The 26,284-nt window shown below is 36.3% G+C and overlaps 1 protein-coding gene across 1 annotated transcript in view; it reads left to right on the forward strand.

Annotated features, from left to right (window-relative positions):
- HMCN1 (hemicentin 1) overlaps positions 1-26,284 on the forward strand; it is a 414,327-nt gene that overhangs the window by 173,564 nt on the left and 214,479 nt on the right. Inside the window, exons 12-14 of the mRNA XM_063104004.1 lie at positions 20,289-20,430; positions 21,558-21,685; positions 23,945-24,058. Of these exons, the coding sequence (XP_062960074.1) occupies positions 20,289-20,430; positions 21,558-21,685; positions 23,945-24,058 (384 nt within the window). The remainder of the gene's footprint in view (positions 1-20,288; positions 20,431-21,557; positions 21,686-23,944; positions 24,059-26,284) is intronic.

Genomic DNA, 26,284 nt, shown 5'->3' on the forward strand with positions numbered 1-26,284 from the left:
TGGCAATTAACAGCAGCAAAAATTCTTGGAGGAGTTACATACATATTCTATATAAAGATTTTTATTTATGTAAATATGTATATACAATATAAGTATGTATATATGATATTTATTTATATTTGAAGATCAATAGAATGAAAGTCTCAACAGTGGTCCATCATTTTTCTGTTCACATGAAAGAAGTCCCTCTGTTTCATAGTTTGCTCTAAAAAGAAAATGTTACTTTTTGAGGAAGCCACAATGCTGTTTCCTCATACCCATTAATAGCTCTAACTATCTAATTAGGAAAATAGCAGGATAGAAAGTGGACAGACAACCTAGTCCCTGGTAGAAAAAATTGTAACCTGGGATATATGTAACCTGGAATATATATTAAAAATTGTAACCTGGGATATATGTAACCTTCCAATTAAAATATTTGGAAGCAAGAGAAACATTGATGAGTGTCAGTTATAGGTTTTAGAGACAGATGGTACCAGAGGGGAGCATCGTATCTCAGCCAGAACAGCTCCATAGGTGAGAATCAGGCAAGGAGCCATGCACATTAGACTCACCCAGCTGTAAAGCTGAAAAGGGGGTTCAACTAGAACAGAAGTAGACAGAGAATGGAGCCAGGTCCATCCAAACACTTTATTGAAAGACACTAGGTCTGAATAGATGTCACCTCATTTGAGGATGAATAAACAGAAAACTGTCCAAACAAATAAAACAAGTTAAAAAAATAGCAAAGCATAGGACCTAATGAAAATACTGAGAAACAAAACAAGGTGAGTCAGGGAAGACTTAGAAGAAGTGGACACTTTGAAAGTAGTTTATTCTAGAGACTGGGAAAAAATTTTTGGTATCACCAATATCTTTCAAAAAGACTTAGCTTCTTTTAAATGGGGGTGTATATTTATTATGTGTCTTAATTTGTGTTCTGCTGCTATAACAAAATATTTGAGACTGGGTAATTCATAATGAACAGAAATATTTTGGCTCACAGTTCTAGAGACTGGGAAGTCGAAGATCAAGGCTCCAGCAACTGGCAGAGTTCTTCTTGCTGTATCATCACAGGGTAGGAGGCAGAAGGGCAAAGAGAACAAGAAAGCAAACCCAATCCTGAGATGCCTTTTTATACTGGCATTAATGTATTCATGAGGGTGGAGCCTTCATGACCTAAGTACTTCCCATTAGGTCCCACCTCCCAGCACTGTCGAATTGGAGATTAAGTTTCCAACACGTGAGTTCTGGGGGAGACATTCAAACCACAGCATAATGCAAGAAATGGCTAAGATGAAAAAATAATGGCAAGTGTGAAGGAAGAAATAAGAAAGGATTTGATTTTAATGATGGGACATTATAGTGCAAAAATATATAGACCATTATGTTAAGTGAAGTAAGGTGGGCACAAAAAAAACCAGACAAATGCTACATGATCTCACTCATATGTGGAATCTATAAAAAGTGGTTCTTGTAGAAGTAGAGAGTAGAAAGGTGGTGACCAGAGGCTGAGGTGAAGAGCGGGGAGGAGGCAGGGAAGAGATTGGTCTGTTGGTATAAAGTTACGGTTAGATAGGAGGAATAAGTTCTGGTGTTCTAGGATGACTGCAGGTAATAATAGTGTATTGTATATTTAAAAATAGCTAGAAAAGAAGATCTTGAAAATTATCACTACTAAGAAATTATAAATTTTAGATGATGGATAAGCTGACTACCTAGAGGGGGTCATTATACAATATATGCATGTATTGAAACAGCACACTCTAATGTACAGATTTTTGTCACTTGTTTCCTATCCAATTATTTGTAGCTTTGCTGAAAGAAGAGTAAAATTAATTTTATAGCATTGATTGGTGCACACTACCGAGGTCAATGTAAAAGCTAGGCAGTGGGATGTAAACATGTACAACTAAAAATAAAAAAATAAAATTAGGGGTGTGGTACATAAACCTGAGAAGACCCTTAGAATGCCAAGGAAAAGAACTAACAGTTGAATAATATGATTTTTTAAGTGAAAATTAAAAACAGAAAATAGAACTCCAATTTAAGATGTATAGGTGTTTAAGAGGCAAAGACAACCGAAGCTAAAGAAATAGTCAGAGATAAAATTGAAGAAAACTGTTCTAGAGAGAAAAAAAAATATTGTCCTCTGTCAGCAGATCAAGAAAGGTCATTGAAGGATGAACTTCATCTAGACACATTCTCACTAAAGTTTCAAATTGCTGGTATGAAGAACCCCCCAGCCCCCCAACAAGCATAAAGAGTAAACCAATATGTTGTAAACAGAGGAACAAAATGACTGGTGTCAGGCTTATCAGATATACTAACGGTTAGAAGATGATTGCAGTGGATATTTGTCATATTTTGGCTCTTAGGGTCTGAGCACTTTCCCTAATTTGGGGAGGAATTATTCATTAACTTGGTGGGAAGCAGAAAACAAACAAGATCAGATAATTCCCTTCCCCTGTCCCCTAGCAAGTCACACATGCTAGAGCCAGTCACTCATATGCTTCCCGTGGGACTTTGACTCTTGCCAAGACCAGAGACACTTAAAAGGCTCCAGTTTTGGCAGCATCGTGGAATTTTGAGTCCAGCAGCAGCAGATGCTAATGTCCCACTGGCGCTTCATCTTCGTTCTCACAGAGCAACACTCGTAGTGTTCTCAGCTGCCCAGCCTCTCTTGGTTTCTCGCTGATATCCAGTCTCCTTTTCATTCTGTACTTCAAAAACTATGCTTCCAATGAATTTCTTTTCTGCTTAAGTTAGCCAGCCCTGGTTTTTGTTGTTAGCAGTTGAGAACCCTAACAGGCACATTAATGGGACAGATACATGTAGTTTTAGAAGAAAATACTGGAATCCAAGAATTTCAGATCCAGTTAAGTGGTCTTTCCTGCGAAAAGCCAAAAAGGACATTCTGAAATGTTCAAGGGTTCAGGAAAAATACCAAACACATAGCTTTCTTAAAATGATTTATTAGAAATGTGAATTAACTATCTGAAGTAGATTTTTTAAAAAAAGAAGAAAAAAGGAAATCAAAATTGGAGAGGCCATGGTATAAAGGACTGGTGAATTTCCCTCAGTGGCTATTATCAGCTTCATTGCCAATTTGTCAGAAAAGACTTGAGAGGTAAAGCTGACCCCAGAAGGTTTGAATCAACCACACTAATGAGCATGTGAGAATGTGAATGAGTCGATATACTTAGTTCATTATGAGAATTCTTCACTATAAGGATAATGGTATAATCAGACACAGGAAATTCCTCAGGAAAGGGATTCCCTCAAGCAGGGCTTGCCACAAAGCTCAGAAGTCCAGCTATGCAAGCAAAGAAACAGGAGCCACCAGTGCTATGCTAGGAACCCCTCCCCCCAAATAGATGGGTGTACACAGAAATGTGACTATGACTGTTTGGTGGCAGTGGAACTATAAGTGGCTTTTTTACTTATGCTTTCCTATACTTGAAAAAATTATTTTATAGGAATGGATTATTTTAAAACTTTGTGTAAATAGTATTTACATTCTTTTAAATGCTCACATTAGTTGGGTGATTGAATTATGTATGGGTAATATGTTTTCTTTTTTTTTTCTAGATATCCTGTGAATGTGCTTTATCATTTTCCTATTTAAAATAATTAAGAAAAGAAAAGATAGTTTTAAAATAAGAAATAACTAAGAAAATAAGTTAACGAATATGCCTCTCAACAAGAAAAGCAACAGGACTTAAGATAAAAATAGTTTTTAGGTCAAACCTAAATTTATCAGAAGAAGCATCTCTTATCCGATTTATGTAAATGGAATTATAGAATATAAAGTAAGGATTAAAAAGTTTAGTTTTAAAAAGTTTGTCTTGGAGAAGATAATTCCTGCTAAGATTTATTTGTAGGAAACTATAGTTCAGTTAGGTATAAAGACATAATAGTGATTTTATCACTACATGCTGAGTGGCAGAATTTCTTTTCATGTTTAAATAATTGAGAAATGATATCAGCTCATGCCATAAAATTACTGCTCTTTAAAATAACTAAAAACCTATTTAAATATATTATATTAACATTAAGAGAAACTACCACTTGATATAAACTAAACATAAGATCATATACAGTGTGTCCATGGTGGCATTACTTATTAACTTTAGGCTTCATGTATTACATTTTCTTCATCATGGGGCAGTTCACGTATTTCAAAGAAAACTCCCTTGGCTAAGATGGACTTCTACCTTTGGGCAACCATGCCCTGCCTCCCCCAAAGAATATTTTGTTGCACACTCTTACATCACTTACAATGGGGGCAGAACTTATTTTAATTAATAAGTCTTTACTAGCAGAAAAGTTTACTTTTGAGAAGACTGACTAAATATAAAATTAATTTTCCTACTATTGCTAGCCATCTAGAAACTTCTTTCAGAAGTTTGTATATTTTTCTTCACTGAACACTTTTTTTTTTTAAGAGTATGAGATTCATTTAAAAATAGTAAGGATATGGAATTTAACTCAAGACTCTTAGAGTTGATGACCTCACTTGGTCATCAGACAGGATTACCTATAACTTTTCCACTTATTAGGGAGGTTTATCTCATATCTGTATAATTTCAGAAGTTATTCTACATAGTTTAAAAATCTCGTTGGTACTTAACAAGTATACACTACAGAGAGTTCTTTATAAATTAAAAAGTGTCATAAAGCAACTGAACGTAAAGTGTCAGGTTAAAATATTTGACAGTACAGGAATTCCTATATGAAAGCTTAAGGATCTAGAATTTTGTAGGACTGTATTACAGAGTGTCTTTAAATCCTTTCTGAACCAAAGTGAGGTCTATAAAAAGGAATAAATGCAGCATTTCAATTGAATACTAAGTTACGTTTTCTTGTAGGAAAAGTTTAATATTCACTTAATTTATTTGCCAAATGTAGTCCACTGTCTCCATGATTAGGGGCAAGCTTCTGTTATAACACATTCCAATTCCTTGCAATAAAATGTATGAATGAATATCATATGTTGCATTTTCTTTTGCCTTCATCCCAGGAATCTATGTGCAATAAAGATATCAGAGGACTTCAATTATAGATGGAAAGAAAATCTCTCTAAAATTCAGAAGAGAAAAATGTAAAGTGTCTTTAAATAGAATTTATAAGGGAAGGTTGAAGAATTACACGAACTTAGATTGTAAAAGGAAAAGAAAAGCATGTGAATGACAATAAATACTTCAAGTATATGAGAAAATTGTTATAAAAAAGCTGTCCACCATGAACATTTTAATTTTCAGCAAAAATGGACCATGTGAAAATGTGTTCTAAGCCAAGCCTGATGGCTGTAAGTGACCTAGAAGAAGGGATGTCCAGATGTTGGAGAGGTTAAATGCCGGAATGTAGTAGCTGGGGAAAAGACACTCATCTTTTCACAATACAGTGATTGCTGGGAAGAGTACAACAGATGAGGAATCGGCAAACATTTCAACCTAATAAATTATTCAAAGAGAGCCACTAACACTGTTAAAGTGCCGTACTGGCCAGCCACCAAAACAAAACAGAACAAAACCCCACAATGTTTACTGGCTGGTTCGCTCAGTTGGTTAGAGAGGAACCTAGTAACAGTAAGGTGAAGGGCTCGGATCCCCATGCTGGCCAGCTGCCAAAAGCAAAACACAAAAGGAAAATGTTCAGAGTTTATGGCCTACATTATGTCATCTAATCCACACAAATTGTGTTATTATTATTGACTAAGGACTCTTTCTACTCACAACCTTCTGACACAAAATCAGGTTTTTTTTTCCATACCAACAACCAATTCCCCAACTCTCTGGACACCTCTTGAGTATCCAACAGTTCAATTCAATTCTGACACTAACTGCCCAAAGTTAGCATCAGTCCCCACAGGTTAAGGGTTTGATCCCACAAGACTGCCCCCCACTTCAGATGCCAATCACAAGTCCTGGGCCTCCTGTACTTCTGACCCACCGGCTCAGGCGTTCCCTCAACCACCTACTTGAATTCTCTAATTTACTAGGATGACTCACAGAACTCAAGAAAAAACTTTACTTAGTATGATTATTACTGGTTTAGTATAAAGGATACTATAAGGGGAAAAAACTTCTGACATCAGATGTGTGGGGGTACTTCTGCACACTCCAAGCCATTTCAATTCAATTCTGATACTACCTATCTGGAAATAGCACCAGATCCCACAGGTTGAGGGCTCAGATTGCCCCAACTTCGATGTCAGTCACAAGCAAGTCGTAGGTTGTCACCTATATGTCTGACTGACCAGCTGTAAATCAGGGTTCTCATGACCCCCTCCTCAGGTTTGATTAATTTGCTAGAACAGCTCACAGAACTCAGAGAAACACTTTACTTATGTTATTAGTAAAGGGTACAGATGAGCAGCCAGATAAAGAGGTACATATGGTAAGATCTAGAAGGATCTAGAGTACAGGAGCCTCTGTTCCCACAGAGCTGAGTTCTATGAGCCACTTTGGCAAATTAAATTAAATTAAAGCTCCCTTTGCTTAGTTACAGAAAATATCACTTCGTAACAATTAGTGAGATACATACTTGCAGACTGAGAAATACATGCCTGCCTCTCTCTCTGGTTGTGGCCAGTTAGTTCTGTAACAATCTGAATGTCTCTTTTAACCACAGGGAGTCCATTTTGTCTGTCCTTTGACATATATTTTAACAGATTCTTGAGTGTGGAAACAAAAGTGAGAGTACTGAATAGAAAAAAAAAAAAAGAAAGAAAGAAAGAAAGAAAAGATACAAAGTGGCTGTAGGTTGATATCTCATCGGTAAAGAAACTCTGGAAATCCTAGCATCGTGTGTAATGGTTACTTGGAGAAATCACTGTTCAGTCCGAATCAGGAGCTACACATACATACTGTGTATGTAAAACGTCAGTAGTCTCTTTCTAAAATGCCATGAAGTAATAATGCTAAATATGATTTTCCACTCTTTTCTAAGCCAAATGAGAATGTAAGTCTGAACTTTGGTCTTCCTGTCTTATGTGGAAAGCCTGTGGTGTGGGCAAACTGTTATAAAGTGGAACCAGTACAGAAAAAGCTATGGGATAATCAATGCCAGGCACCATTTAGTTGAAGATTTTCTAAGTGAGAAAGAGTAAAAGTTCCTAAAATTCCATCTTTCTTATCAATTATATTGTTTCTCTTAACCTATTTTGGTTAGTCACCCAAAGGAGCTCCCGAGTTCATGATTTTTTGATAAGGAAATAAAAAATAATACCCTTGAATGGAAAGTCTTGACATAGAAGTGATTTTATTCTAGGGACTACTTAAAATGGATAACAAGGCAGCAAACATTTGTTACATGTACACCCTTATAACATATTAGGAAAATATAAATTGTAGATTATATAGATGCATCTTTGCCATTAAGATTAAAAAATATAGATGCATCTTTGCCATTAAGATTCTGTCATTAATGTAGAATCTAGCCTCAGTTTATCATTACATATCAGTGAAACTGTTGCCCTTTTCTTATTAACTGAATTTCATAACCACAATGGTGTTTGGCTGTGGAATTTCGTGGCCAATCCAGCATGCAGCTGTCAAGATAGATTTTGTCTAGCTCCTTGCCTATGTGTTTTGTTGCTAATGCACCACTGATCGGTAAGCCGATAATTAGTGGACCTTCCCTCCAATAGCTCTTTCTACAATGATGGAAGTGTTCTATATCTGCACTGTCCCATATGGTAGCCACTAGCTACATGTGACAGTTCAGCACTTGAAATATGGCTAGTACACCTAAGGAACTTGTTTTGAAAATGATTTAATTTTTAATGTTTAAATAAATGTGACTACGTGTATGGCTACCATATTGGACTGTACAGTCATAGTCTTTTCTGGAGGAAAAAGAAAGGCTGAAATGCCTTTGTCTCCTTCCCAAAGCAATTGATTCCTGTTTTGATGTTTTTGCTTTGGTTTATTGGGTCGACTAGATTTTAGTTTTCATCCTTTGCTCTTTGGGAGTAATCCCTGGCCACTTATGAAGAACTTTCTAGTAGGCATGGAAAAACAGTAATGTTGAAATCTATTGCCATTTCATTGAAAATTAAGAAAAAGTTAAGTGTGCAAGCACATTTATGCACTATAAATCATTCTTAGTGAAATTTTGTCTTTCTCACTCTGCATGTTTCATGCATGGAACTTATTTAAACTTATTTAGAACTAACGGGAGTTATCTCCCTAATCAGAAATGGAAGTAATGCATTTGAGAACAGGCTCAATGATAGTCATTATGTAACATCTTGAAGTTAGTTTTTTCTACAGGAAATACAGATGTTTAGAAGAAGAGTCAGTGATCCTGTAAAATACATTTTACAGATTGTACAAGTTAAATAGAAATTAGTTTCAGTGATTAAATTCTAATTATTTTCCAGTTTCTCATGTAGCATTGCTTGGTGTTAGATCATTTAACGTTTTCAGGGAATACGTTACCCATAACGAACAGTATATTTGGGAACATGATTACAGTTCCTATTATGTTTTCAGAAATATAAATCAAGGGCTGGCCAGTTAGCCCAGTGGGTTAGAGAGAGGTATTGATAACACCAAGGTCAATGATTCAGATCCCCACATGGGCCAGCCACCAAGAGCAGAACAAAACAAACAAACAAAAAGAAGAGAAAGAAAGAAAAAACAAAAACAAAACAAAAAAGACAAGAAAAAAAATAAAAAGAAATCTAAATCGAGTGATTTTATTGAGAGTAAGTTTTAACTATCTCCAAAATGAGAATATTTACTTAGATTTTATTTGGAGAACTCAAAGAAGAAACCACACTAAAAACTAATTAATGGAGTAACTTTCTTCTCAGTAGAGTCTTATCAATTCTTTATTGCATAAATCATCACTAGGAACATTTAGAAGCTTTAGAATCTTCCATCACAGAGATCGATTGACACTTGAGGTGCTTTTTCCCCAAATGTAATTTAATTCCTTTTTAAACAACAGTTATAGACAACTAATCCATTAAGTTCCTTTTTGGCACAAATCCTTTTGGGGAGAAAATAAACGCATTTGAAACTTTATGATCCCACTTCTTTTGAATACTGAAAGTTACTGAGGTTAAAATCCTTAGGTGGCTGATTCCAATGTCATTGCTTCTTGGGGCAATGAAAGATCCCTAGACCAGGAGTCAGGGCACTTGGAATCTCTTTTAAGGAATCGTGCCTTACTCCTCCTCTCTCTGTGCTTCCCCCCCTCTCCAGACCATACATAACAGTGTGTCGATTTTTAAAATGGAATTTCTTATGCCCTTTTTATATATGGACATCTATGCCCATAATGGGACACATTTTCTGTGGACTGGTGCATGGATCAATGGATGCTTGGCATTGCCGATACCGGTGTGAATGAGCTAATATAAAATTTAGAGTCCAGTGGAATGATCCCATACGTCATGGTACTTTTAGGCCTAGGTGCCTCCCACTTTCCCTATGCATGGTTAGTGCTTCACTGTCTCTCAAGTCACTCCCTTGCTCCTTATCTCCACTGACACCAGCCTCACCGGCAGCACGCCTAAACCAAACTAAACTAAGTAAATTAAATCCTCTTTTTATATACTTCCTGCCTTCCAGTTTTGTTCCCCTACTCCAATCCATCTTCCATCATGCAACCAGGTGAATCTTCCCTAAATATTGCTTTAAATGTCCGTCCACTTTTGTGGTTTTTCTGCTTTGCTAATTACCCCAGAATAAAATTTATACTCCTCAGTTCCTCACAGACTGACTCCTACATAATTCTTTTAACATTTAATTTTCAGTTTTACCCTTATAAAGCAGTATACAGAGAAAAAAGAAATAAAAATGTTTCCTTCCAATATATGAACACTATTTATCTTAAAAGAATAAGATATTTGTACATTTTCTTTATTTGTGTTTCCTAACATGGGTAACTTAATATTTGAACTTGTTATTAATATTAAGCCCCTACCTCTAATTCTGAATAAAAGTATAAAAGTCATCAGATTAATTCTTTTGTGCCATAAAATATTATTGATGCTGCTAAATTTTATGTGTTAAACTACTGTCATGCAGGTAATGTATGGAGTCTGTGGATGAGTTTTGAATTTTCTTAGTACTGAATTTCTCAGAAGAATGGATAAGTACTGCTCTTGTCCTGTCTTCAGTCTCCAGAACTGAAATTCTGATGGCCACTGAACGTTTTCTCTGCCAGGCTTTACCTCCAGTATACCTTCAATGGATTCTTGTTTTCTTTTTTTTTTTAATTCAAAATATTTTAATATTTATTTGTGCATATTTGAAGGGTGCAGTGCATTGTTTCAATATTTGCATATACTGCACAGTGATTCACTTAGCATAGTGTCCATTTGTCCACCATTTTTCCTCCTCCCCACCCCCCGCCCCACTTCTTGTACCCATTATTTTACTCTCTGCTTCTATGAGAACCACTTTTATATTTTTTAGATTCCACATATGAGTGATATCATGTTGTATTTGTCTTTTGGGGCCTGACTTAACTTCACTTAATGTGATGGTTTCCAGTTCCATCCATGTTACTGCAAATGATAGGATATCATTTTTTTTTTTTTTTGAATAGCTGAGTGGTATTCTATTATGTATACATACCACACTTCTTATTTATTTATTTTTTTTTTGTCAATTTTGATTTTTCTTAAAATTTTATTTTATTTTGTCAACATACAACGTGGTTGATTATTGTGGCCCATTACTGAAACCTCCCTCCTTCTTCTCTCTCCCCCTCCTTCCCAACAGCCTCATATCTGTTCACTTGTCATATCAACTTCAAGGAATTGTAATTGTTGTGTCTTCATCCCTCCCCCCCCGTTTATTTGTGTATTTATTTATTTATTTTTAGCTCCCACAGATACATGAGAACATGTGATATTTCTCTTTCTGTGCCTGACTCATTTCACGTAATATAATTCTCTCTAGGTCCATCCATGTCATTGCAAATGGCAGTATTTCATTCGTTTTTATAGCTGAGTAGTATTCCGTTGTGTAGATATATCACATTTTCTGTATCCACTCATCTGATTTTGGACATTTGGGCTGGTTCCAACTCTTGACTATTGTAAAGAGTGCTGCGATGAACATTGGGGAACAGGTATACCTTCGACTTGATGATTTCCATTCCTCTGGGTATATTCCCAACAGTGGGATAGCTGGGTCATATGGTAGATCTATCTGCAATTGTTTGAGGAACCTCCATACCATTTTCCATAGAGGCTGCACCATTTTGCAGTTTCACCAACAGTGTATGAGGGTTCCTTTTTCTCTGCAACCTCGCCAGCATTTATCATTCACAGTCTTTAGCCATCCTAACTGGGGTGAGACGGTATCTCAGTGTGGTTTTGATTTGCATTTCCCGAATGCTGAGTGATGTTGAGCATTTTTCCATATACACCACATTTTTTAATCCATTCATCCATTGACGGACATTTAGGTTAATTCCATATCTTGGCTATTGTGAATAGCTTTGTGATAAACATGGGAGTGCAGGTGTCTTTTTGATATATTGATTTTATTTTCTTTGGTTATACACCCAGTAGTGGGATAGCTGAGTCATAGGGTAGATCTATTTTTACTTTTCTGAGGAACTTCCATACTGTCATCCACATGGCTGTCCCAATTTAAATTCCCATCAGGAATACGGGAGAGTTCCTTCTCCTCCACATCCTTGCTGCACCATTTTTTTTTTTTTTTTTGTCTTGTTGGTCATACACACTCTTAACTGGAGTGAGATGATATCTCACTGTGCTTTTAATTTTCATTTTCCTGATGATTAGTGGTGTTGAGCATTTTTCACGTACTTGTTGGCCATTTGTGTGTCTTCTTTTGTGAAATGTCTGTTCAAGTCCTTTGCCCAGTATTTATTTATTTATTATTATTTTTTTTACATTCAAAGATGTTATTTCAGAGCAGTGGGAGGGGCAGGTGGGAGGTGGGTAGGGAAACAGAGGTGGAGGCTGGGGGCCAGCTCCTCCACTGGCCTGCTTGTGGAGGACAGGGGGCAGGGGGACGTGGCTGAGGCCTGAGGACTCCCCTGACTCTGGCTCGGGAGCCTTGGCTATTTCCGGTGGTGGCTCAGTTGTTGCTGGGCTGGATGTGGATATTGGGGGTGTGTGGCTGAGGCCTTCAGTCCTCCCTCCCAGCTCAGGAGCCTGGGGGACCTCCAGTGGCAGTGCAGTCATGGCCGGGCTGGATGTGGATGTAGCAGGGCATGGCTGAGGCCCTCGGCCTCCCTACGCTGGCTCGGGGACCCGGGGACTTCTGGTACTAGCACAATCATCACCAGTTTTGCCCATTTTAAAATTGGGTTATTTGTTTTTTTGCTGTTGCATCATTTGAGTTCCATATGTACTCTGGATATTAGCCCCTTGTCTGATGTGTGGTTAGCAGACACTTTCTTCCATTCTGTAGGCTGTCTCCTCACTTTGTTGATAGTGTCCCTAACCAGGCAGAAGTTTTTTAGTTTGGTGTAGTCCCATTTATGTATTTTTGTTTTAGTTGCTTGTGCCTTGGTAGTCTTGCTCAAAAAAGTGATGTCCACTCATATTCCATGCAGCATTTTCCCTATATTTTCTTCTAGAAGTTTCATAGTTTCAGGTCTTAAATTTAGGTCTTTAATCCATTTTGAATTGATTTTTGTGTATGGTGAGAGATAGGGGTCTAGTTTCAATCTCTGCTTGTAAATATCCAGTTTTCCCAGCACCATTTTATGAAAAGGCTGTCCATTCCCCCACTGTATATTTTTGGTGCCTTTGTCAATCAGTTGGCTATAATTGTGTGGGTTTATTTCAGGGCTGTATATTCTATTCATCAATTTGTTCATTTTTATGCCAGTACCTTGCTGTTTTGGTTATTATAGCTTTATAGTATATTTTGAAGTTAGGAGGTGTGATGCCTCCAACTTTGTTCTTTTTGTTCAAGATTGCTTTCATTATACGGGGTCTTTTGTGGTTCCAAACAAATTTTAATATTTTTTTTTCTATTTCTGTGAAGAGTGTCATTGGTATTTTGATAGGGACATGTTGAATGTGTAGATTGCTTTGGGTAATATGGACACTGATGATGCTTATTCTTCTGGCTCATGAACATGGGATATCTTTCCATTTATTTTTGTCCTCTTCAATTTTTTTCATCAATGTTTTATAGTTTTCATTATAGAGGTCTTTCATCTCCTTCATTAAATTAATTCCTAGGTGTTTCACTTTTTTGGTAGCTATTGTGAATGGGATTGCTTTCTTGATTTCTTCTTCAGCTATTTCACTGTTGGTGTATAGGAAGGCTATTGATTTTTGTGTGTTGATTTTGTATCCTGCCACTTTGCTGAATTCATTTATTAGTTTTAGTAATTTTTTTGGTAGAGTCTTTAGGTTTCCTGTGTATAGGATCATGTTATCTGCAAATAGGGATAGTTTGACTTCCCCTTTCCTATTTCCCTTTATTGCTTTCTCTTGCTTTTTTGGACAGGCTAGCACTTCTAGTACTATGTTGAATAAGAGTAGGGAAAGTGGGCATCCTTGTCTTGTTAGAGGAAAAGCTTTCAATTTTTGCCCATTTAGTATGATATTAGCTATGGGTTTGTGATATATGGCGTTCATTGTGTTGAGGTACATTCCCTCTATACCTAATTTATTGAATGTGTTTATCATGAACAGGTGTTGGATTTTATCAAATGCTTTTTCTGCATCTATTGAAATGATCATATGATTTTCCTTTACTCTGTTGATGTGGTGTATCATGTTTATAGATTTACATATGTTGAACCATCCTTGCATCCCTGGGATAAATCCCATTGTCTGATCTTTTTAATGTGTTGCTGGATTCTGTTTGCTAGTATTTTACTGAGGATCTTCTGTCTGTGTTCATTAGGGATATCAGTCTGTAGTTTTCTTTTTTTTTTTTCTACTGTTTTAACTCTAGCCCTTGCTTCATTACTTTCCATCCCTCTAGGATTTGCCTCAAATTCACTTCTACTTTCTTGAGTCAGAAAGGTGTTCTGACTGCCTCCAATGGCAGCGTTCTTATTCTAGTTCTGTGTTCCCTATCTAAGTTCTACCTATATTGTGAAGCCTTCCTCCTTTCTGATTGTTGTTGATCTCTTTGTTCTGCTATCCTTTAGAACTTGTATAATTATTTTTTGCCACATAATTTTGCAATTAATCATGATCAGTTTTCTGTATTTAGTTGTTTTTGTCCAATCATATTGTATATACTATGAGATACCAACGGCCTATTAGAGATATAGAAAAAATCAAAGCGTTTTTTTCTCTCTACCCACACACCACACTTCACTTCTGACACCAGATATGTGGGAACTTTTTCCCACACACCAAGCAATTCTGCAGCAGACGTCGGCTGGGTATTCTGTAATTCATTACAATTCTGACATTGTCTACATGGAATTGGCTTCAGATCCCACATGTTAAGGGCTCAGTCCCACAAGACCATCTGTCACTTTTAGATGCCAATAGAAATACCCAGGTTGTGGTCTGTGCTTCTGAGGACTGCAATAAATTTGGGTTCCTCAAATCCTCTCTGGTTTGATTAATTTGCTAGGGTGTCTCACAGAATTCAGGAAACACTTTACTTTTATTTACATATTTATTACAAAGGATGTTATGATGGATACAGATGAGCAGTCAGACAGAAGAGATGCACAGGGCAAGGTATGAGGAGCACAAAGCCTCCATGCCCTCTCTGGGTATGTCATCCTCCAGGAACTTCCATGTATTCAGCTACCCAGAAGCTCCCCAAACCTGTCTTTTTGGCTTTTTATGGAGGCTTTGTTACATAGACATTATTGATTATATCATTGTCCTTTGGTGATCAACCCAACTTTTAGCCCTTCTCCGCTCCCTGTAGATTGGAGATGGTGTTGCATGTCCCAACCCTCTAATCATGCTTTGGTCTTTCTGGTGACTGGCCCAATCTTGAAGCTATGGGGAGGGAGGGCCACTAGTCACTCGTTTTATCAGCATACAAAAGACGCTCTTATCACTCCTGAGATTCCAAGGATTTTAGGAGCTGTATGCCAGGAAATGGGAATAAGACAAAATATATATTTCACGGTATCACACTGCCTTTTTAAATTGATAGTGCCTTGCACAGATGGGAAAAACATACAGTTGACCCTTGAATAATGAGGAAGGTTAGGTGTGTTGACCAAATCCCCCACCCCCCACTGCTGTTCATATTTGAAAATCCGCATATAACAATATTTAAGTACATAAGTACATTCTGTGATTTCCCTGGGTTGTGGCTCTGCTGCAGTGTGCTCGGACTCCCATGGGGGTGAGGGGCTGGGTGGATGTGGCCCTGGGCATTACTTTAGTTGTTCACTATTAAACTACTAATAGCCTACTAATAGCCTACTGTTCTGTTAAGTATGTCATGCATTCATGACATACCTAACCAAATTTTTTTCCAATATGTTTATTGAAAAAAACCCGCAAATAAGAGGATCTGTGCAATTCAAACCCGTGTTGTTCAAGGGTTTGCTATAACTGCACCCAAAAGATGTGTATTTCTCAATTGTTGGATGGACCTCAAAGTAACAATAACAGACCTAGGGAAGACTGAGTCACTAACCTTATCTTTCACATTTCCATGTTAACTTCAATAGTTTATTTGAATCACATCAGTAGTTTTAGATTTCATTATGTAAGTAATTTTTTCCACAATATGTAGCATATTACCGCTTACATTTAAAACCATATTTTATAACAAAATCTGGTAATTATCTTTGAAAAATTTATAGAGTTGTTAATTTTAAATCATTGTCTAAATTAGTTCACTCCAATTTAGAAATTACCTTATGTGAGTGAGTTATGCAAAATTTTACAAAATAGGCTAAAGCAATTTGTCAACTTCAAGGTGATACATACAGTGGCTGCTAAATTTTCAAATGCTTATACTGGTCAGGCTTACAAATAAAAGTCAGAATAAGTGGAGGGGGATATATATGTATACTGTATGAGTTCAAGGTTTTGTTTAAAACCCACTGTTTTTTATTATCCTGGCATCAGAAGTAAATTTCTATTGATTCCTTTATCTGCTCCCTTATGAGGAAAATTTTTTAAGGTCCTGGTTCAATTTGAGCATATTCAGTGTATAGCTGACATCTCCAAAAGCACCTGCTGCCATGTGGAAATCAAAGGGTCAAACAGAGTCTTCTTTTCTCCTTAATGTTATTTTTGTATGAAAATTATAAGTATTAATTTGGCTTCTATTGTATAAGGAAAGAGTTTATGTCTGTCATTAATTAGTCCATGTCAACATTGCCATAAAAAAGGAAATATTTCTTAAGATGATTGATGAAGTAAGTCTGTCATGACCAGAATTACTTCACTAAGTATGAAACTGATATTATAACCACATGCTCATTATATCATCATAACTGTTTTTTAACATGTGCCAGGTGACATAGTTATTAGCATTTTTTTATCAGTAAAACTTGAAAAAAACAAATTTTATCTATGAAATTTCTAAGAAATGTTGAGTATCTAGAAACATCTCAAATTTCAGAAGAATTAAATAACACATAACCAATGCTATTTATAAATAGGGTGTGTAATGTGAATAGAATATGCAAGTGTGAGAATTGTCATGATCAAGGTTCATTTGTAAATGTCTAGATAGTACTATGCAAAGCTGTATTTCAAATACTGTAGTATTTATTTTGTCATTCTTTGTCATAGTTTAGCATATAATGGAATATTAATATGAACAGCAAAAGTTGCATAGTGCCTACTGTGTGTCAGGCATTGTTCTAAGTATTTTATGTATCTGAATTTAGCTAACCCACAGTAATCTTGTGAGATAGGTACTGTTATTATCCCCATTAAAGTATAGACAGACACATGATGACAGCAAGGTCCGAGTTTGAAACCTAGCTCCATTTTTGAGTACCTTTGGGCAGTTCTGCAACCATTTTGAGCCTCAGTTTCTTTCTTTGTAAAATGGCAGCAATACTTTTTATTTCTGTAGAAAATAAATGATGGGCCTAGAGATAGATACCTAGGCACTCAATAAATTTAGCCCACCTTCCCGTTTCAATGGAATGACTATGAAAAATAGATATAGTGTTTAATTTTACATAATATACTTTTCTATACAGTATTCTGTGAGATCTTTGAAAGCATAAGGTGTTTGAAACATAGCAGCTACTCAATAAATGTTTTTTTGGGAAAAAAGAAAAGAAACACAGAGAAATTTGCCCGAGAATTCTAAATACACCAGTGGTGAAAAATATTGTAAATTGTTGCTTAGGTAATTAGAAGCATTAGCATTATCTGATTAACTGCTGGTGGTGATTAAATCACTTTGAAGAGAAGGTCCTTAGGATTTTCTTTGAGAATTTCCTACCAGAGGCTTAAGAGCAACAAATCAGACCCAGCTGACAGGAAACATGTCTCGAGTCTGAAAATAATGTTGGTCATTTCCAAGAGAGATAGGCGAGATTTTTAATTCCCTAGGCTTTGTAGGGAAGGGCTGTTTTCATGGCCACTTATAATTCATTTTGCCAACCTTATCACTAATAGTGTATTAAGACACTCAAGTCTTAATGTAGTGTTTATTTTTTATTCTTAATATTATATATATATCTATGTTTAATTCTTTTAAATCATTGATGAGAAATTGTGAAGACATGTATTTTACTTTTGTAAAAATAAAGAATAAATACCTTACTACCTAAAAGAATGCCATGTTCTCATTGCTTTGGCTAATGAAAAGCAAGTTTATTGATGATGATGGTGACGGTTGTTGTTGGTGGCAGTGATGATAATGAAAATGGTGGTGAAATGAGATTGAAAACCCCAATTAAAAACAGATTACTTCTCCCCAAAACCTAAAATTGGACTCTGAATTTCTAAATTCAACTCTAGTACTGTTTTCCAGTTAAAAAGGGGTTTTAACATGGTAAATCAGGAGACTCAGATTTGGTTTGTACATGGGCAAATGATGTCACTTTATTGATGAATTTGGATTATTATTCTTCAATGCCACATACTTTAATAAAAACTACTTTACTAAAATAAGAGTTTATTCTAGGAATTAAAAAATTAACAGTTGAAACAATTATAGTGAGGTCTATTACATTCTTATTTAATTTAATAAGGTAAAATCTGATTCATTTTGACCATCTTTACTCAACTGTCATTTGGTGGAAATCCAATTTTGCTTCTCTATGTTTGTTTGTGTCCTTTCTGGTGATCTTATCATTAGCAGGAATATTCTTTCCAGGGCAGTGGTAAATTTCTCACCTCCTGTGGGATGATGTCATTCCATCTGTGTGTTGCACACACTTATTTCATGACCCTGAGCAGTACCCTATATCCAGGCTTTATGTGTTCAGTGACCTCTTAGCTCTCCGCATCCTGGTTTGGGTAACAGACGTTTATTTTCACTTTGATATCTGAACTACAGAGCTTACCAATGGGATTCTTGCTGGGAGAGATGCCAGGCCAATTCTGGCAGACTCCATTGGACGGCACCAAGTATAGACAAAAATCCTGCGAGTTGCCTGAATCTTTGCAGCAATCCCATGTCAATACGAGCTAGACATGGGAAACATTTTATTTTGGGGAGGTGGGACTGAATAAATGTGGGTATTCTATGAATTCCAAAGAGAAGGATTCATTCCCCTGCCCCCCCCCCCCCCCCCCCCCGAAGATTATCTGCAACACTCCTACAGCATATGTCCTCCTTCAGCATTTCAGAATTGATGGACTCCAGATGGAATCACAATTTGAACTTACTGGTCGGGGCCAGTCTGCCCTTGACTTCATGTATTTTTCTAGCCCTGAGTGTTCACCAAGAAGAATCCATGGAGTAATGAGACTATCAACCAAGTCCACAGGCCGGAAACGCCCTTCAACCATTAACTTCAAAGACTAGATCATAATTTGAAAAACACAATGTAAACAGGAAAAAAAGTCAGTGTGGGGGGGTGGTGACGATTGTAAACTGCTAGCAATTAGGCACTAATTAGTTTCCTTCTGTTGTGTAGCTGCTGCAATCCAGAAGTACCACTTGTATCTCTTTCAAATGCATAGGGATTCCTCAGACTAATTTTTCTTTGTGAAACTAAGCCACAGTATGCAGACTAACTTAAAGATAGGTCATAAACACATCCAGATCTAATTGGCTGACTGAATTTCTCAATTTCATTTATAGTAAAAACCCAATTAAATGGAAAGTAGACAGCATGTCTGTTTGGTTCATCAGTGTATCACTAAGGGGTTAGCACAGTGCCTGGCACATAATAGTGAGAAAAACAGATGTTATTGAAAGAATTTATTTATTTCTGTTAACACTCATAGAAGCTGTTTCAAACACTGTGGAAATGAATTCATTTTCATTTATCTTATTGAGTAGGGGATATTTACATTAAGAATTATTTAGTATTTCTTTGATGGTACCTTCTTTGAAGATTAATTCTTACTGTGTAGTAATATAGATGTAAAACATGTAATTGATTAAATCAAATATATCAATATTTCAGAATTATCCCAGAGAATTGTTTTCTTTTGGCAGTCAATTCCTGGTTTAATGTTTCATTTTCAAAAGTCTTTTTTCCTGCCATGGCAGTGGAATGCAATAAAAGTTTGAAAAATTGATACTTCTTTTGGAGTTCCTGTGGATCTGCAGGCATGAGTCAAATGAGCAGTTTAGCAGGACCTTGAGAGGGACTGGCAGATATTACAATTCAAAGCCAAGTTACAGTTTAGAAATGGCCTGCATTCCATCAACAGTTTTAAGTGACTTTTATATACAAACCACTACAGGCTATGCAAGGGATCTTAAATGCTGTAAAATTTAATAGAATATGGAATCATATGAAAGACATGGTCTCTGACCTCCACAAAGTTATAATCTGATAAATAAAAAGAGAGATCAGTTCAAACAAAGCAGACAGCGTAGTCAGGACAAGTTGTAGCTCCAAATCTGCATTCCCTGTCTAGAAAGAGCCAAGGGCCTGATCTAGAGACTGCCTGGAAACAGATTTATATGGGAAGTTCCAGATTAACAGCCAGCAACTGGAGGTCAGCTGCTAGGAACAGGGTAGCTAGTGGCATCATGGTAACCAGTGGGAGATACAGAAATATAGGAGCAGGATCAAATTCACTTAACAGAGAGTTTACTTCCCTTGCTTTTATTACTTTGGTTTCTTTCCTTCACTTATAGGGCCAAATAAAGGTGCGGTCGTCAAAAACCTGCAAATATGTTAACAGAGGAAGCTCCTAACATCAAGATAAATTGGCATTCACTAAATATGTTTTTTGTTTTGTTTTGTTTTTAAATTTTCAGAACCGCCCAAAGTTACTGTGATGCCTAAGAATCAGTCTTTCACAGGAGGGTCTGAGGTCTCCATCGTGTGTTCTGCAACAGGTTATCCCAAACCAAAGATTGCCTGGACCATTAACGATATGTTTATCGTGGGTTCACACAGGTACTGGGTTTGTATCATGTTCTTTGTTTTTATTGAGTGAGAAAAGTTGATGAAACTTCTGGACCAAACTAATCTGACCAAATCCCTAAGATTAAGGGAGGTTTGATCCAAATCCACAGCTTTAAAATTTTTTAAAACAGGCTTGGAAATGTCAAGAAAATATATAAATGATGAATTTATACAGTCGAGATTATTAAGTCTTGAATTCAATTAGCAAGGAGCAAGTGCTGCCCAATACTTTGAATTGCAAACATAGCACCATAACAGTTGGTTTAACTTGGGTAATTGAAATGGTGATAATAAACCATCTGTGGGCTAAAATAATATATAGTTTTAACAAATCTACTAAAGGCATTGTCCTGGATTTAACAGAAGAGACAGGGAGAGGCAAAGGATAGAACAGTAGCTCTCATAAAAGTGTATGCAGACATTCTTTGTAACTACTTCTGCCTTTCCCATACTCCATTGAGAGGTCTTTTATTCTACTGGATGTCTTTTAAAGACATTGAATCTTCTCATGCTCAGAGAGTGTAATAAACACGTGGAACCTAAACAACAAAGTTTTCAGCCATGGGGCTTCCACTGTGCTGGATCTGGCATGAAGAGGAGGGCTTAGGTATGATCTGGCGAGTTGAGCCTGGTTCCATCCCTAGACTCATCCCTGACTCACCATGTGACATGAGCCATTGTGTTTCTCAGGTATTCATTTTAAGGAATCATCTGGCATAGCAATTCACCACACAGAGCGAAATTGCCTGGGTGCAAATTCCAGTTTTTCTGTTTACTAACTCTGACTTTGGGCAAGTTATGTAGCCTCTTTGTTCACCTGTAAAACAGAAATAGCATCTAACTCACTGGGTTGTTAAGAAAATTAAGACTATTAATAAAGGTAAGGGTCCTAGAGTAGTCCCTGGCACGTAGCCAGTACTGAATACATAGTATCTGCTATTATTATTATTATTACCTTTCTGCTTGTAAAATAATGATGTTAATCATCTCAGCAGTCAGCACCAAAAATATAACTCTAAATAAAAATATTTGAAAATATTTGGAAGGAAGATGCTATAGTATCTTGATACTACTTTTTTGATATTTTCAATTTATTTTCTTTTGCTTTTTATTCATAGGTATAGGATGACCTCAGAAGGTACTTTAATTATCAAAAATGCAGTTCCCAAAGATTCAGGGATCTATGGATGTCTGGCAAGTAATTCAGCTGGAACAGATAAACAGACCTCTATGCTCAGATATATTGGCAAGTATAATCAGTTTAAAAGGCAATTAAGATAGGATGAGTATCATATCAAGTAATGTAAAAGTACTTTTCTGAAAATTAATAGTAGGAATAAGTTATACCTAGTATTACAGTTTATTATTATTTTCACACATTCATTAAAGCAAATATTATAACTAATTTTTAAAAGTCCAGGGAGTGAATAACTTCATTAGTCAACAGAATCGAGGAAGCTTCCAGATTATGGAAGAATTCCAGATTGCCCACAAAGTTCTCTCATTCCACGGTTCATTCATCCTCTGCAGTATTTCACTTTCAAATTAATACATTCTGTATCCTTTCTAGCTTACCTCAAATTCCATTTTATATTTTCTACTTACACTCAAAACTGTGTATAATATTATGTTCTCTTTTCATTTTCAATTTTTTCACCTCCAAACTTAAACATTTATTGATGGTGTACTTCATGACAATTATTCTGTAGAATATTTCTATTTAATTTGCTCTTTCTTGGTCAAATAAAAGGATCAAGGTATCATATGCTCAGTGTCAGGTTGCAAGTTGTGAATAATTAATGGCTAGCAATCCACCTTGTCACTCACTCTTATTCAGCCTCACTCACAGTAAGACAGTGAACTGGAGGTGGAGAGGAAGGCGTGTACAAGAGCCAAAATAAAGGGAGAGAATTGTAGTTGGTGTGTATAGGTGAGGGAGGGAATGAAATGTCACAAGTATTGAACCTGAGAGCCTGGAGAGAAGTGGTCTCATAGAAATGAGGAAGGCACATGGTATATACGTTTCAAAGAGAAGATGGGCTCAGATTTGGAGAAATTGAATTTAAAATGTTCACAGAACACCCAGGAAAAGAGAGAATAATCAGTTGGGAATGCAGAACAAGTGGTTGAGACAGGATTCTGCATCACAGAAACAAATTCTGGTTCATTCACGTAGAAGCCAAAATATTCAACACATTTATTTAACTGATTAAGTACCCAGAGTATGCAAAATGCTGTGCTAGAGACTATGGATTGTAAAATTTAAAAAAAAAGAAGAAAAGAAAAAAAAATTGTACATCATGTGGTCTTTACCTTTCAAGAACTTGCACGATGTGGGTGGATACATAAAGAAATGTAATGAGGCAGACTTACAAGTACTGTAGTGGGAGGTTGTTGGAGGGGAAGATTAATTCAGACTGGGGAATTTGCAAAGATTTCTCAAAGGAGACAATTTCAGCTTAGTCTGGAAGAATTAGTGGGATTTGAAGAGTTGTGGCAAAGGGCATTTCAGGAAAAGGAAACAGCTTTAGAAGAGGCAGGAAGTTAAAAAGAGTAAGATGTGTTGTTTGGGGCTACCAATGTACCCGTATCTTGTGATAAGTGAGAAAGTGTAATGGAGGGTAAGATTAAAAAGAAAGCTGTTAACCAATTTATGATTTCTCAAAGCCAAACTACAGAATTATGAAAGGAATGGGAATCACCTAAGTTTTTCTAGCAGAGGAGTGACATGACTTTGGGAAGTTAACTCTTAGTTTTGTTTAAAACTACAGTACCTCAGCTGAAGTTAGGAAATCCAGAAATGACCAGTTAAGAGAAAAATGTGTGAGTGCACTAAAGCAATGAGCAAGAAGGTGAAACAAACAGAGCTAAAGAAAGAAACTTAAAGAACCTCCATATTTAGCATCACAGGAAAAAGTACAGTCAAAACTGGGAGACCCCACTTTTTATAGACACAAATTCTAGCCTTGGACTGCAAATATCTGTCTGCAGTTAGACATGAATATCCTTAAAATTACACTGAAAATGTTATTAACAAATTCTTCTGTGATTGTATTATCCTCAAGTCTTAATTTAGCTGAGTTCGTCTTATCACCATCCCTCTGTAGACTAGATTTTTATTACAAATATCTCTCTCTCTATTCCTTTAGTATTATTTCTATAAGATGTATTCAGCTTTCCAAGCTTTTTCTTTTCTTATGTACTCTTTTTTCATAAAGACCTTTCAATTAATTTTCTAAATTTTTTGGACTTTGTTTTATCATCACTATTTCCGATTTTAGTCATTATTTTTGCCTAACATCCTTTTTTTGGCCTAAATACGTGATGTTTTCATCACACACATCTGTGTGTTCATGCATTATAAGAGTTTCTGTTTGTGAAGACTGAAGTAGCCGCAGGCACATAAATACTGATAGATTTTTTTATTGATTCATTTAGTAAACGTAAACAAGGTCCATGTGGCATTGTGCTAGATGTTGACTATTTGCATGTTTGTTTTTTCCAGAAGCCCCTAAATTGATTGTAGCTCAGAGTGAGCTCTTGGTTGCCCTTGGGGATACAACAGTTATGGAATGCAAAACCTCTGGCATCCCTCCACCTCATGTTAAATGGTTCAAAGGTACATTTCTTAAGTATGTTCATGTCTGGTTCACTTAGTTTTGTTTTCTTTAAAAAAAAAAATGGTTTGTTAAAAATTTGTTTTGGTGTGTGACTTAGCAGCCTCATAAAATGTGTTTATGGTCTCACTGGAGAGGATAGTTCAGAATTCTGAACTCTAAATTTCAGGATTTGACATCTGGGATGGATTACAGGACTGTGAAAATCAAAGCAGGGAAAGTCCGCCTTTGCTAATCCAGCTGAACATTCTCTTTGTTAGTTTAGGATTGTTTCCTGTAGAAAATTGTCCAAGAAAACTCACTTAATGCTTAAAATAGTTTCACTGATTTTAATTCACTTTCCTTGGAGATGATGGTTCTCCCTGTTAAAAAGTTTTCTAGATTCTCAAGGGTGTTTTTATAAAGTGCTCAAATAAAGACACAAGTTAAAGCCTACAGGTGATTGAAAGAAAAATGTGTTTCTTGGTCACCTTCATCAGGCATGGTAGATGCTTGTATCAAGTACAGAAATTATCTGCTGATATTTGTAACACAAAGATTCTACCTCTGTGATTGCACGATAAAATAGCAGTGGTGAATGCACTTGGATCCTGGTCCAGGCTCAGATGCTGACAGTCGATAGCTGTGTAAAAAGCCCCACTTCTGCTTCTGTCTCAGTTCTTCCAATTTATGAGAAAAATAAAAAAGTCTTACAAACACCCAAATAGGGAGGTTGCTAGGATTATTGAGATGGTGTTTGCAAAATATTTTTTAATGTTCGGTTGAAAAATGCTAAATAGTACAAAACCCTATTGTTATGATTCTGTTTCTTAAATCACAGACATTCCCATAGCAACGGGTTGAAGTCATAACCACAAAATTATAAATTCACCTCAGGGTCAAACTCTTAGGGAACATGAGGTGAAAAAGAAAGGCTTTAGGTAGAAAACAAACACTTTTAAATAATACAAATCAAAAGCATGGAGGGAAATAATGCCACTTTTATGGTTTTTCATGTTAAAACATTTTGTCTTCATGTTTTTTCTGATAAAAAAGCATTTCTGGATTTGTTCCTTAATCAGGTTTATTTCAGTTAAGATAAACAAAAATTTTACTTATTTACTTAAAATACTTAAGTCTTTGGACTGCCAATGAAATAGATACTAATTCAAATTTACATTATAATTAAAGAAATCCAGAAAATATGTGTTATGGAGACAGTATTTCTTCTTTTTAAATGTTGTTCAGAAGTTTATGATAAAAATGTAAATTCAAAAAAGTAATGGAACGTGCTGATTTCTCCACCTGTATATAGCAGAGTCACACAGAATGGCTTCTGTTCTCCGAAACTGAGGCTACTCTTCTGAACAAGTTAGTCTTCATGCCAGTCTTGGTCCCACAAATAGCTTGGAAACTAAAGGATAAGGTAGGGAGATATGCAGCCACCACATAGAAAATTCTAGAATTCACTACCTACTTGTTTTTTCTTTCAACTATGGATACTACAGTTCAGTTAGCAAGTAACATCCCATTTTCCTATTCAAGTTATAAACCAAGAGAGATAGAATATGGGCATTAAGTACTGATAGACCATATTGGAAGACGTGATCCTGATGGTTATCAACAGTAGATAAAGCTGCCCACAATCCCAGGATCAGTCCAATTTATCCTCCTAGTCACATGCAGACAACTTACTGCACAAGCAGAGTCGTGACCACCATGAGCAAGACTAGAGCACAAACTCTTCTGCAGGTGGATTGGCTCCAAAACAGAAGAGGTTGGGGCAGGCGGGCCTTTCTTTTCTACCTCTGCTGGAAACAAGACACCGGGAAGGTTAGGAAAATCCTATCTGATGGAAATCCCAAGGGTGAAGCTTCCAGTTCCAGTCTTAACCATAGAAACGACTTCTCTCCATGCCCTTCTTCAGGCAATTCTGATTGAATTAAGTAGGTATTTAAAAGAAAAAACAAAAACTGTTTCATTCAGGCCACCTGAAAAAAGGAATTCCATAACACAAATGCTCTCTGAAAGTTTAGATCTTCATTTTTAGAAGTGGGTTTGAAGGGGAATCTGGGACATTATTAAAACCTTATGAAAGAAATATTTGTGATAAAATATTAAAGAAATTGGATTTATGTATTTAGATTGGTGATTCTGAAAATTGTAGTTTGGATTCTCTGTGGGTTCCCCACAGTTCTTTCAGGGGATCCACGATAGCAAAACTATTTTCATAATTATATTAAGATGTT

The sequence above is a fragment of the Cynocephalus volans genome, chromosome 8 (genome assembly GCF_027409185.1).
Source record: "Cynocephalus volans isolate mCynVol1 chromosome 8, mCynVol1.pri, whole genome shotgun sequence".
Taxonomy (NCBI): domain Eukaryota; kingdom Metazoa; phylum Chordata; class Mammalia; order Dermoptera; family Cynocephalidae; genus Cynocephalus; species Cynocephalus volans.